The sequence below is a fragment of the Salarias fasciatus genome, chromosome 12 (genome assembly GCF_902148845.1).
Source record: "Salarias fasciatus chromosome 12, fSalaFa1.1, whole genome shotgun sequence".
Taxonomy (NCBI): Eukaryota; Metazoa; Chordata; class Actinopteri; order Blenniiformes; family Blenniidae; genus Salarias; species Salarias fasciatus.
In genome coordinates this window covers 29,498,820-29,513,349 of record NC_043756.1, presented here as the reverse complement: position 1 = coordinate 29,513,349, position 14,530 = coordinate 29,498,820, and the positions used below count along the sequence as shown (strand labels likewise).

Below are 14,530 nucleotides of genomic sequence, written 5' to 3'. Positions count from 1 at the left end.
AATCAACTTCAGTATATCTACAAATGGACCCACCCCACTCAGTCAGACAACACTTGGTTAGACATAGAACAGACAGTTAGTAATGAAATACATTTAGCAGATTTACCATTTCTCACTCAGTCTATCAAAAAACACCCCTGTTTCAAAAACCCCACAATATCATCGGCTCTGACAGCCTGGTGGAAATTTCACAGCATCACTGACTCCACTCTGGCACCCTCACTCTTCACTCCCATCTGGCACAACCCGGACTTCATCAGCAATAAACAACCGTTACACTTAAGCTCCTGGGCAGATAAAGGGATCACTCACCTCAAACACATCTTCAACAATAACACCCTGGTCCCATTCCCGCTTCTGGTCCAGAAGTTCGGCATCAGGAGCCAACAGTTTTTACAATACCTACAGGTTTCATCATCCATCCAATCAGCAATGAAAAACAGAAACATAAACCTAGACCTCCCCCCTTCAGCTTCTACCCTCATTAATATCTCCTCTTCAAAAAAACTCTTATCTAAAATATCCAAGTTAATTTCACAGACCGATACAATATCATCTATACCTTCAGAAAAATGGCAAACAGGTCTCACAATTGCTCCTGATGCTGACTTCTGGCCCCAAATCTGCAAGAACATTTTCCTCATGACAAAAAACACCAACCTACAACTCATCCAATACAAAATCATTCATAGAACACATCTGACTGGACAAAAAATGCAAAAAATGGGCTTCTCATCATCGATAACTGTTCACACTGCACAGAAAACTGCACAGATACCTACATTCATGCAACCTGGCACTGCACACCTGTCCACCACTTCTGGAAAAACATTACAGACATCCTGTCACAAATCATGGGCTGCCACATCCCACTTTCCCCCACCCTCTGTTTATTAGGAGACCTATCCACATCAAAACTTGATCATACACAAAACCGTTTACTTCTCGTGGCGCTAGCTGTTGCCAAGAAAACTATCCTCGTGAACTGGAAATCACGGAACTCCATACATATTACAACTGGAAAAACCTCCTCATTGACTACATCTCTCTAGAATATACAAACTCCTCTGATACCCCCCACAACCCCATCTGGCAAACATTCATTAACTTTCTGCAATCATGACCCACAGCAAACCACTCTCACATAGCATACATATTGTTGTTTTTGTTATTTTTTGTTATTGTTATTGTGTTGTTATTATTGTTATTGTTGTTCCTATTGTTGTTCCTATTGTTGTTATTATTGTTGTTGTTGATGTTGTTGTTATATTGTGGTTGTTCTTGGTGGCAGAGCTCTGTTGCTGTTAGTATGAGGTTTTGATTATTTGGGTGTTTGTTTTCTTTACAATTGTTTGTGTACTGTATGTATGTGCACATGTGTAAATGTATGTATGTATGCGGGTATGAATATGTATGTGGGTCTATATGTGGAAAAAAGGGGTGGACCGTATATGTTTTTCTGTTATGCGCACACACACACACACACACACACACACACACACACACACACACACACACACACACACACGTGTCATACACACCAAATAGCTTACTCATTAGTTGTTTAGTTTTTTTTTTGTTGTTGTTGTTGTTTTGTTTTTGTTTTTTTTTTTTTTGTTTTTTGTTTGTTTGTTGTTGTTGTTGTTGTTGTTGTTGTTGTGTTTGATTCCTCTCTGTTTTCTGTTGTGGCTTGTCGTGTTGCATGTCTCTGTCATCTGTATTGTTTGTTCATGTTTGCAATTTAAAAAAAAAAAAAAAAAAACTTACTGGATGAATAACACACAGTGAGCTCGGTGCAGAGCACTCAGCTGCGCTCTCTGTTCACCAGACGAAAAAAAGAAAAAAAGAAGAAGACTTTTTTTTTTCTTTTTTTTTTTTTAAATTTGATACCTAATTGAAGAAATGAAGGTATGATTTGGACTTTTTGACAGTTTCAAGGGCAGGCTGAAAAGCCTCTCCAGTTGTGGTGCAGCTCCGTCAGGAGAACATTTCTACCTGCATCTGTGAGGTGTTCTTCTCAGCTTCATTCAGCTGAACTCACACAGACACTGAACACTGAGCTTTGTCTATGAAAACTGTAGACTTTGAGACTCTTGTCAGGAGGAGAAAACGGGCCCAGGTCTCTCTCTAACGCCTTCAAACTCAGGTTTACATCAAACGTTGAAATGAGAGTTGCTTCATTTACCTGCTCATCAAAAGAAATGTAATTAATTTTGATACTTGAATCCTTTCATATTGTACTTTTTATTTAATTTATTTGAGTTTGTGTAGAAATACTGCCACTGAAGAAATACTGTTCCTCCACAGTCCATTAATTGGTTGTGTTAGATCCAGTGATTGAGGATTTTCAGCTAAATCTACATCAATTCAGCTTTTTTAAAAAAATACATCTCACTAATTTTGTAATTGCACTAACATGTAATTTCATGCATTTTGCATGAAAACAGTCAAGAATGTCTGTTTAATAAAATGTTGTAGTATCAGCCTAATTAATGCTTGACGAAGCGACTGAATAGTTTTAACAGAACTCTGTTATTTCTCAGATACTCGGCTCAAGCTACATATTTTAAGCCTTTTTTGACATGACATCTCAGTAATTTCATTTGTTATTTTATGTTTGTGCATGAAAACAGAGTTGAGGCTGTTAAAAACGATCAAGGTTCTGAAGTTAAGGCATTTTGCAGCTCACTGAGCATCGTGGAATTTCTATTCTGCTATCAGGTTCAAACTGCTCTGTCTTGTCATTAATATATTTGACAAATTGAAGGTTTTTGTAGATTCAGGTCACAGCTTGTCCTCAGCTTGTGATGGTGGGTCAGGGTTACAAATGTATTTGACAGAACCTGCCTCTTCATTACATTCATCACTTCCTCACATCAGGCCCAGAGGAGGTATTCCAGCAGTTCCACAGCAGACCCAGTGCATGAACATCTGCAGTCTGCAGAGGACAGCAGTGACCACCACAAGGCCCCCCAAAACATGGAGGCTTTCAAATAAAAAAAAAAAAGAGAGAGAGAGGAAAAAGGCATCACAACTCTCCAAAATTATGCATTTTTTGGATGTTTGTGGACAAACTTGTGCCTCGGGGCAGAGAAAGAGGAAAAAGAGAGGATTAGAGGAAGAAAGAAAACAGGCAAGAGGTTAAAGGTATGTCGATGCCACATGTCCAGAAAGCTATTCAATTGTGTTCTCATGCTACATTTTCAGATTTCTCACTTTTATGTCATTATTTCAGTGTTATTTATTGTGAGAACTTTTTGGAAAGATTTTTTACACATTTATTTAAAAAGTCAGCGTGTTTGTCAGTTGTTGTGCCACGTCCAAAATGTTTGAAGGTATTCTGTATGTCAACTTCATGTGGTTGGTGTTTGCTAATTTATGGCACATTTTCACTTCTTTTTCCATTGTACTAGCTCCCAGAGCAAAAGCCATTAAAACGACTCCTGGTTTACCAAGTTGTTGATGTTGTGTTGTGATCCTTTTCCTGAACACGTTCAGTCGGCCTTTGCCGACTAAACCTAGGTTTAAAAAAAAGAAGTTTGGCTCAAGGTGACAACTGCAATTAATGTGCTGATAATGAGTGCAACATTTGTTTGTACTCGTACACCACTGTTGGTAGTCAAGTTGAAATGAGCCTGGGGTGGGATGAGGCAGCTCCAGATCAGAGCTACCATATTGCCCCTCAAAGTCGAGGTTTGTCACGATTGTAGTTCATTAATTGGTATAATTCAAGGTTCAAATGTTGCTTGAAACTGTTTAGTATTAAATAATCCAGCTTATTTTTTCTGTTGCAATGAATATGAACATAAAGCATGTTGAGGGATTGCTTTTGTTAATTCAGTGAATTTTTTTTTATTTACGTCTGCAGATTTCTTTCTTTGAATATGAGTCATCCTTTAGAAAAGCTTCAATTACATGTGAAAGAATGAAGAAACATTATGCTGTTTGTAGCTTTGTATTAAATTAAATCATAACTGGATTTTAATCGTAAAGATACTTATTTACCTTTCCCAAGAAAAAAATACAAATAAAAGTCAGCCAATATAATGGCCTGATGAAAAGAAAAATAATCTAAGATTGTTTTGCGGCTTTTTTCAAAATGTCCATAAGGATCAAATTGAAGAGAAGTCAGAGGGGAGTCCTGCGACCTGGAGAAGACACCGCCGGTCATAATGTTATGGATGATGGCTGCATCCTTTCCCCACACTGTAAAGGTAACGTTGGAAACAGGCGGCTTAATGAAGCGCTCTGAAGTGTTGCCACTGGCAACTCTGCACCCGCTGAAAGAGCGTCTGAAAGAGATTTTCAAGGATGCAGAGTTACTAATTGGCAATTTAGATAAAAGCTTTTTTTTTTTCAGAAAGGAAAGCTCTCACAGCTGTGGCTGAATAACAGCCTTTTCATTCCCTCAGCTCGCCCCACGCTCGCTTCATCCATCACCTTTGTCATCCTCCATAAAAGATCCTTTACAGAATATGAAAAAATAACTAATACATGATAATCAGTAGGAGGGGGAGGGGAGGGGGCAGCTGAGAAACTGGTTTTTTAAAAACAGAGGATTAAACCTCACGTCCTGTTTGATTCTCTCTTTATCCAAGGTCAGAGAAGATGAAACCTCGTCACAGTGAGTCACAAATGATGCTGCTGCTTCACTTTTGAATCCTCTCAGAAAACTACCAAATGGTTTTATACCAACAAGTTTTTGCCAAAAGGAAGATTTCTGCTGAGTTGATTATATTAATCATAATTGATGAAACTCTTATTGGATTGATGTTGATTTCATGCTTACATTAATGTTATAAATTGTACAATTCCTTTTTCTAAGATAAAATTTGATACAAAGTTATGAATGTGACACACTGCTAAATCTTTTCCTCATGTGTATCTGGAGCCTCTGAAGCTCTGATATAACTTAGTATTTTGTAGCAAAACAGGATGAACACAGGAATTGAACTCCGCCCACCGTGACCCTGAGTGCATGGTTGATCTCTCCAGAGTCCGAGGCTGACCTCGGGTTCTCCTCCCACTTGGACATAAGTGGTAAACCTCCAATGGGCAGTGACCAGGGGTCTTCCAATTAAATGAACAAGCTCAATTGGCTCCTCTCAGCAAGCAGCTCCACTTTAAGTCTCTCCTGAAGGAAAAAAATGGAACCCTGAAAATTCCAAAGCAGGAACTAGAAGACCATCTGGAAAAGGTCCTCCAGATGAGAAAAGACGTGAACAACTACCTGTCCCACATCTATGACCACCTATTCAAATTCAAATCAGATGTTATAGAAAATCTCAAAAGGTTATGTATTTCTCTTTGTTAGATTTAGGCTGTAGCTGCTCTGGACAAATGTCATGATAGAAACAAGCTTTAGTTTGACAAAACTTATTCTTGATCATGTAGCACTCAAATGCTCCCTGTGGTTTGCATGACATGAAGTTCATGAATTAAAAGTCAGAAAATAGCACATCAACACAAACTCTGAAGCAATGAGCAGCATCAGTCGTGGAAGGACAAAAGTACAGCCATGTAGGATACTGGTAACATGCATTTTTACCCTGATAGACGTGATTTATTCTAATGACCAAAGGGTTTCCTGGAAGTTGGCCAGTTGTTTTATCTGCTCACTCTGCATCGAGTGGGCGCTCCACAGCATTTTCTGAGATTTCAGATCCCGAGGAAAAGGCGGGCGCACAAGGGAGAATAGCTTTTGAGCCTGTAAGAAACATTGTTTATTGTCTTGGTACTTCCAGTCAAAAGGGTAGGAGCAGCTAGAACTGACCCCTATATCCGGTATAGGAGCATGAGGGTTCAGAGGAGGGGAGATATCCAGGGCGAGTGTGGGCGATGTGATCCAGGGCAGGGCTCCGGAGCCTCTGCGTTCCAGCCCGGCAGCACTTCGTCTCTGCATGGAGCTCTCCAGGACTCCCTGGATTCAGACAGAGTGGAGGATTTGCTGGCGACCAGCTTGTGCTTCTCTGGTCCCGATCCCACGCCGCTGCTATGCTTCGAAGTTTTGTTCCCGGCAGCCTAACGCAGTAACTGAGAGTCGAACTGTAGTGGTCAAAACCAATGTTTCGTCGACGCACCACATTTTGAAGACGGACACATTTAACTGTCTCAGACAATCAGAGGAGTCCTTGTCCACCGCGCTGGACTCATGAGGGAAGGGAGACTGTCCTGATGAAGGTGGGGTGGTGAAGCAGAATACAGTGAACTGGCAACACTGTCGTATGACATCTTTCTGCCAAAAACTCTTCTCACACTTCCACCCTTGTTCTCGTTTGCTGACATGTTCTCCAGTGCTTGAGAAGCCCAGTTGAGTCTTTGACGTCCATGCTGTGGTGGCGGGAAACAGCTGGGGGGTCTGCCTTGGATAGCTAGGCTATGATTCTGAAGGACAACTCCTCCTCCGGAGTGATTTCCATTGGCTCCTCGGTCAGGGAAGAGGCCTGACTTTGCTGGAGAAGCAGAGAAGGACTTTTGGACCATTGTTCTGAAGGTAGCCTGTGAAGATTCAGTCGCTTATCCACACTGGGAACACGTAAAGGACTGGCTGTTGGATTGGAGAGCCTGGTCGAGAAGTGACCAGGTTTGACCCAAAGCCTAAACACTGGGGCTCCCTGAGGCCAAGGAGGGGGCTGCCAGGTTGGGGAGAAGCAGCTGCCGATGAGCCCTGTGGAGGAGTCCGTAGCTGGAACTCATATGGTGGCGTGTACAAGAGGCTGGTGTGAAATGCAGACGCTCCTCCAGGTCAGGAGGTGGAGGAACATTCAGGTACTGCTTGGTCATCTGATGGCCAGAAGGGATTTTGTTGGTAGTGATAATGATGACCTCCTTACCCTTTGCTTTACATGCATCCAGCAGGACACTAAGTATATCCCTGTTACCAGAATTCACGGCATAAACCAACGCTGATAAACCTGAATGATCCTCTAACGTTGGATCTGCACGCTGCTCAGAAAGCAGAGACAGGATTTCGGCCCCCGTTTGCTCGAGGCAGGCATGCATCAGAGCAGTTTTCCCTGTCTTATCTTGAATGTTTGGATCGGCACCATTCTCCAGAAGGTACCTATGAGAAGAAAGATTAAGAAGATGACCAACAATCTCAATGTTAGATGACATTAACTCAGTTAGAAGAAGAAAGATGCTCGATAATATGGAATTTACTTCTTCTTGAAAAAAAAATTCAGGAACAAAACAGCTGATAAACTGCCAAAATGCAGACAGCTCTGTAGACAGAGATGATAACCATGACTAATGCTCATCATAGCAAGAGTGGATACAGACTAATGCTTTTGCTAATACTTTTTTGCAGTGGAACATTGTTCATGCTACTACCAGTGTTCAGGATTATTCTGCATAGCAGCTGCTCACTGGGACAAATAGCTTTGGATAATGCTAAAGCTAACAGTGGGCTCAGTGCAGAAGACAAAGAGAAAGTAGTTGTTGAGGGCAATTCTGGCCTCATTGAGGTTATTGAATTAAAATCTTTCTGTCTCATTCTGTCTCCACTTCTCTCTCAGACTCCCACATTCTAAACGCACGCATGTGATGTTAAGTGTTGACCTTAAATTACACCTATTCTGTCCCTCTGTTTCTACCCTGCCTTTGCCCATAGTTAGCTGGGATTCAGTAACCCTTAAAGGGATACTTCAACATGTTGGCAAATTGGCCCATTTAGCGCAATTCCTTAGTCATTTCGAACAACATACTTACTTTTTTTGTGAGGGTGAGCTGTTGTTTATTCAGAGGTGAGTCGGGGAAGGTTTTCGGGACGGACACAATGGAAGTGGATGGTATTTTTGTTCCCCCTCGTCAAACTCATCAAATACACAATCCAACAACCCCAAAACACTTTGGTGGACACGTATATCCGCACATTCACTACGCTGTGGAACACCAACAAATAATATTGTAGCGTTACGACACTGAAACAAATACTGGGAACTACTTTTTCTTTTGAAATCACTACGCCCAGACGCCATGTTTAGTAAGTAGTTCCATCTTAGCAATCTTCGCATAAACAACTCAATCTCGTAATTTTGCATTAATATTCCACAGCGTAGTGAATGTGCGGATTATAACGTGTCCACCAAAGTGTTTTGGGGTTGTTGGATTGTGTATTTGATGAGTTTGACGAGGGGGAAGAAAAATACCATTCACCTCCATTGTGTCCGTCCCGAAAACCTTCCCCAACTCACCTCTGAGTAAACAATAGCTCGCTCTCACAAAAAAGTAAGTATGCTGTTTGAAATGACTAAGGAATTGCGCTAAATGGGCCAGTTTGCCAAAATGTTGAAGTATCGCTTTAACTGGATAAGGAGGTGAAGCAGAAGGAGGGAAAATTGATAGATTCTGACAAAAGAGTAGCTATATGGAGGATGAAGAGAAAGACAGCAGCACACAACTGTCTTCACCAATAAGTGATTAGGTACAAATCTTGTAAAACTTCAGTAACCGTATTAAAAAAAATAAAAAATCAGAATCAGTTACTAACTTGTCACTGTCAAATCTACAGGATGTACTGGTTACTGTACATCAGTCACAACACTAACGGGAAGAGCAAATGTAATCAGGGTGGACTCATTTGGATACGGCTCACATATTCTTGTGTGAGTAAAAGACACAATCTCAGCAGCACTCATTCCTGAGGACTCACCGCACCATCTTATGTTTGGGGACGCTTTGTGAATCTGTGTGCCGTGTCTTGCAGGCCACCATGAGCGGCGTCTCGCCATGTTCGTTGCTCTCATTTATGTAAGCCCCACCCTCCAGGAGCAGCCGGGTCAGACGCAGCCGGCTCAGGTAGACGGCCTTCAGAAGAGAGTTTCCATCAGTCCGCACCTCGGTTGACTTTTCCATTGGGAAGATATTTGCCACTGAATCCGTCTCGTTTTTTTCTTATAGATGCACGGAGCTCCAGCCCTGCAAGAAACAAGGCAAGAAAAAAATTAGATGTTCTCTCTCTTCACTTTGCTGCGATCAAACAGAACATTCAAACCTCCTTCTGATCCTTTCTGTCACAAGATGTCAGCAGATCCTTTAACTGTAAGTGAGCTGGAGCCTTTATGGATCAGATTAGATCGTCCAGCACATCCCACAGATGCTCCACTGGACTGAGACCTGGGGAATTTGGAGTCCAAGTCAACCAGTCCGATCCATGCCCAAAACCAGCCCCCTTGAAAAGTTTCTACCAATTTTGACAATAGGCAATACAGTTTCCAACAAAGTGTGTATATAATCTGTAACAATGTTGAGGAAAGAGTTACGTCTCATTCTAAACATCCATATGGGTGGCAGTACCTAAACTTTTCATCAGATCATTGATTATCCATCAGGACCTCCTTTTTCCAGTCCTGATTTGTGAGTGTTGTTGCCTTCGGTTCTATACTTTATGTATTCTAACAGTTTCTAACATCAGAACCAGCAGTACCTCTGAAGCAGTCTGAACAGATCCTGTCTAGTTCAGACATTTAAAGACAAAATGTTCACTTTCTGTCTGAGCTGTCATACTGTAATTCACTTTTATGAAAGTTATAACTGATTGGTGTATGTATATTCTGGATGTTTTACTTTGTTCAGCATAATCCAGAGTTACTGCTGAAAAGTCAAGCCATGGAGCTCTCAGCAGGTATTTGGGTGAAACCTCTGAGGAGTCTTGCATTAGTACCTGTGATTGTGAGTAATGTGCGTGTGTGTGCATGTGTGAACAGCCTGAGAAGTAGGGATTGGCTCCATCCCACTCCTGACCCTGAACAGGATGAGCCACATTAGAAAGTTGACAGTTTCCTTAGCAACAGCATTTGACTACTAAAGCGGATAACTTACGTGCTTACAACGTTGGACTATTGTGAATGTGTGGGAAAGTTCACAGTACGTATTCAAGCTGAAGGCCACTTCAGGAGGGCAGAGATTCATTTAAAAGCCAGCAACATGCTTTCACAAACAGGAACAATGAGGGCTAGGAGAGTGAAAAATGCAGAAACAGACCCAACCTACAGCTCGATAACAGTCTGCTGGCTCACCTCAGTGACAGATGTACTATCGACCAACATCTTCATGACATTTCTCTCCAGATGTTACGTAACTCTGCGGCAGCAAACTCTGTATTCCTGTAACAAGCCTGATGTTACCTTGAGTCCTCGCTGCGATTGTTAAGACTTGTGATGGAGATGACGCATGAACACGACGGCGTGTTCGAGTATGCGCGGTCACACTGTTGTTAGAAACCCTAAAATGTGTCCAGGGGATATGTTCGAAGAGGCAGAGAGGTTGACCTGCTGAAGGTCGTCTGGAAGCTCATACTCTCACTGAGAATTCTTTCTGTTGACACACCTGAGAGGCCAGACATTATAATCCACTGAAAGGATATTTCAGTGTAACTATTTTTAAACTGGTTCAAGCTTTATTTCAGGCTTGTTTTGAACTAGTTTGTAGATTGGTTTGGGAGTAAAATTAAACTAATTTAAGACCTACTTTGTGGCAGAATTTGGACTCCGATTTCTGAGATTAAGTCGAGTTTTGAGGTGATATTTAAGCATAACTTAAAGGGGTACAGCGCAGTTTTAAATATTAAATTATCAATTATTCACACCCACACACGTTTTCCCCTTTGCCTGATGGGCAGCAAGAGCTATTTCTGCAAGATCGCGGTCGCTCCTATTGTCCTGTGCAGGGCACTGAAGGCACAGCAATATGAGTGATTCGGGTACGAATCGCTCTGAGCTTGACGTAATGCGCGCTCCCGCTGGTCTGATTGAGTTAAGTTTCGTTTTGTCCGCCATTACTCTGCCAGATGCTTAGCAGCAACAACTAGCAGTAGCTACTGAGGATGGAGCTTCCATAAAGTAAGAAAAGACCGGCTTCTAGCACTGCCACAGCTTCAGCACAGACCCCACCAGGCAAAAGAAACTTACATTTTACTCGAGCGCTGCTAAAAGAGCGAGGAAGGAGTTCCCCTCTTCTGTGCACAGACACGAGCATTTCACTAAGCTGCAGTTACGCTCAAGGCCTGCAGGGGTCGGTGTTTCGCATAAAACAAGCAAACTGCACTGTGCTCCTTTAAGCAGTTTCATAGCTGACTTTGCACGAAGTGTAAATGAATTAACATGAGTTTTGGGGTTAGCTTTGGGACTCATTTCAGTCGAGTTTGAGAATGATCACAGAGGTTAATTTTTAGAAATGAGGTGAGTTGGGGCTTATTTATAATCAGTATTTATAGTAGTTTCAGTTTATGTATCTTTTTACCTATTAAACAGTAGTTTTGAGAATTATTTCTAAGTAATTACAGAGTATGCTGTGCTGTCAAGTTTCTCTCTCTCTCTTGCTTATTTTTCACTGCAAGGTGTTTCTAATAAAGAGCAACTCATTCTGTTACTATTTAACTACCGAAGCTCCTGTTTACGAGAAGAGCCTCATTATTCCTGAACTAGCTCCTTCCTCCTGACAGCAATATGAGAGACGTCCTCTGTGAGTAGCATTAGCCTGGTACCAGTCACAGTAATTAACATTAGTATAGTTAAAATGCAGTTGGCTTCCCTGTCAGTAGTTTATCTTACCTGGTTAGTTGCTGAGAAAAAGTTAAAATCCAGACTATAGAGCATCTTCCTCCCACTGACTGATAAAACTTCAGATTACCTTGATGGATGAATCAGTATTTAAACTGACCCACATGGACCTGACTGCTCAGCTAACACTCCAATAATACAGCTATATGAGCACTATCAACACAGGAACCTCGCCAAGTATCTACTTACTTTTTATTTACAGTGACCGGTAAAGACAGATCACTGACGTACAAAAATAGTGATGTTCGGTATAATTTTCACAAATCATGTGCCAAAATGTACTGTATATGTAACACTAGCTCATTTTCAACCAGAGGGACTGAAAAATTCTTAATTTCTTACAAAAAAATGAATCAAACTGATGGAAAATGAGGCAGAGTCATTTTAATCATTATTAAGAGTGACACATCTGTTTCTCCGACGCAAAATTTCACCTTAACGGGGCCACAAAATGGAATGAGTCATCACTTTGAATTATTTGAACAAAGCTGTCGCCTCTGAGTGTGTGTGTGTGTGGTTCTGAAACTCTGTTCAGGTGACATTCACACACCCCCGTCCGTCGGTGCTCCTCGGAGGGGTCAGTCCTGGCCTTCAACCAGCACCCACACAGACAGAATAGTTAATGGCAGAAGCAGCAGAGAAAATGTCATCCCTTAACATTTCATCACTCCACATGAAAAGGCCACGTTTTTATCTTTTTTTTTTTCTTTCCTTTCACATACACACACGCAGACACACACTGAAAACCTGGTACCGTCACGCTTTATGTGCATGTGTGTGTTAAGAGCCACTTGTATGTGTAGTGAAGTGGAGCAGTGAGCATCACAAGCCTGTCAGAGAGGCAAAACAAGAAGACACAACGCAAACTGCCTGTTTCCCACAACTTTCCTCATCAGCATCATTTCTGCACATGAATCAGGGAATTTTCCTGGAATCAGATTTCTCCTGGCGGTAGCGAACACTAAGCTGTGAGAAAATGAGTCTAACATGCAATAATACTTCAGGATGAAGACTCAAACTTACCTGCCTGAGTCTCATTCTCCCCTGTGAGAGCTGCAGCTCCTTCCCGTAGGAGAGCAGACGTCCGTGATGAAAGGAGGCAGCGCGGACTGATATACGTCAGCCGGGAGCAGAGCGATGGCCAATGGCAGGAGAACGGGTGGAGGTGGAGGGGGCCGCAGGCAGCCAATGGCGTGGCGGCCTCTTTGTGAGCGGCGGCGGCGCAGACGGTTAGCGTCGGGTGAAGCACTTGCGCAGGTAGGACTCATTTCTTTTCACCTTCAGGTATTCAGAGCTCCCGTGTGAGGAGCCACAATGGAGCCCGCCGACGTCACCGGAAAGTTCAAGGCTGGAGACGCACTTTATTTTGGTGAGGGTTACACAACAGAGAGACACACACACACACCCAGGCATGCACAGCGCCGTATTCACACACGGAGGCCGAGATCGCTGTCAGATCCTGCTGAAGCCTGACGTCGACTCTGCGACTCTCTGGAACACAGGAAGACGTACAAGCAAACCAAATACACTCATCCGCTCAGACACCCACCAACACAACGCGCACACGTGCGTAAACACACGGAAACAGGCAGACACAAAGTGCTCACACGGGGTCAGGAGGTCATTCGCTCCAGCATCAGACACTTCACTGTCACTACAACACTTTTCACAGTACAGTAGTTTACACCTGTTTCATGGATCATAGAGTTCAGAGAAAATGAATTCCAGAATTCCATATTTTGAAAAGGTTATTGCAGTTGAAGTTAAGATTTCTCAAAAATGAAGCATCCCCTCAGAACTTCCCAAAAAAGGTCTTTTGGGTAATTCTGCAGCGATGGAGCCTTGAAAGTCAGTAACTCCTACAGGATTACCTCCAACCTCCTCTGTCTCCATAAAAGCAATGTTTGAACACACACACCAGAGGCCCTTTTCCCTACAAATTTGAGGAAACTCAAGATGCCAGCGAGTACAATTTCCTTCACCATCACAAGACACTCAGAAACTGAAGCTCTGATAGGAAGCGGTCTGGCAGCTCCAAAACCACAACAGAACCAGAAGACAGGTTGCTGAAGGCTTATAGCTTGTGTGATCTGTGGCCCGCAGCAGGACAACAGCTGCAAGTACAGATCAACAGTGGTCACAAAGTAGTGTTTTAACTGTGAAGAGGAGATTTGGAGCAGCAAGAAAGACGCTGATAAAACATCAGAATAGGACAAAGAGGCTTGTCTGGGCAACGAAACACCAATGCCATCAGGCTACGGAAGACTGGAACAAGCCATCGGGTAGAGTTCAACAAAAATTCCCAACATGGAGGAGGACGTGTGAAGGTCAGGGGCTGTCTTTCTGGATCCATGGTGGGTGACTAAAACAGACAGAGGTTCGCTGAACCAGAACGGCAACACAACATCCTGCAGCACCATGCAACACTCTGGTATGAGCATTTCATCGTACAGCAAGATAATGACTCAGAACAGACGTCCAGGCCTGAGGTGGGAACTCTGATTATTCAAAACTTCCTAAATTGATTCTATAATGTAATTTTTAACTCAAATTATTTGTCCTATGCTTTCATTACAGAATACAAGGCAGTAAACTGAAGAACTGTCAACATGAAACTGGAAAAATGAGGCTGTTCTATAACATTTGACTCTCAGTAAACCTGTTTACGTCATAAAAACTAATTTTAACATAGGGATGACAAATATGTGCATGATGACTATATCATAAAAGTATATACATTCACCATCGTTTTACATGCAAACACAGGATCTTATTCTTATGGATCTTACTTTCTAATTGATTTTGAATGGAACGTCTAGATTATAGAGCACCTTCATCTCCGTTTTAGAATCAAACCAGGGTGCGTAATCCATAATTCATATGTAGAAATGTTTGGGTGTCTTTTCAAAATTTTACCCCCCCCCCCCCAAAAAAAAAAAGCCTTGGGAAGTTTCCAACAAAATTCATGT

At 42.2% G+C, this 14,530-nt stretch overlaps 1 protein-coding gene across 1 annotated transcript in view; it reads right to left on the bottom strand.

Moving 5' to 3' along the window:
• Positions 1 to 8,902, bottom strand: part of ankrd34bb (ankyrin repeat domain 34Bb) — an 11,576-nt gene extending 2,674 nt beyond the window's left edge. The window contains exon 1 of the mRNA XM_030104639.1: positions 8,654 to 8,902. Coding sequence (XP_029960499.1) covers positions 8,654 to 8,856 — 203 coding nt within the window. The 5' untranslated portion in view covers positions 8,857 to 8,902. The remainder of the gene's footprint in view (positions 1 to 8,653) is intronic.
• Positions 8,903 to 14,530: the final 5,628 nt, after the last annotated feature.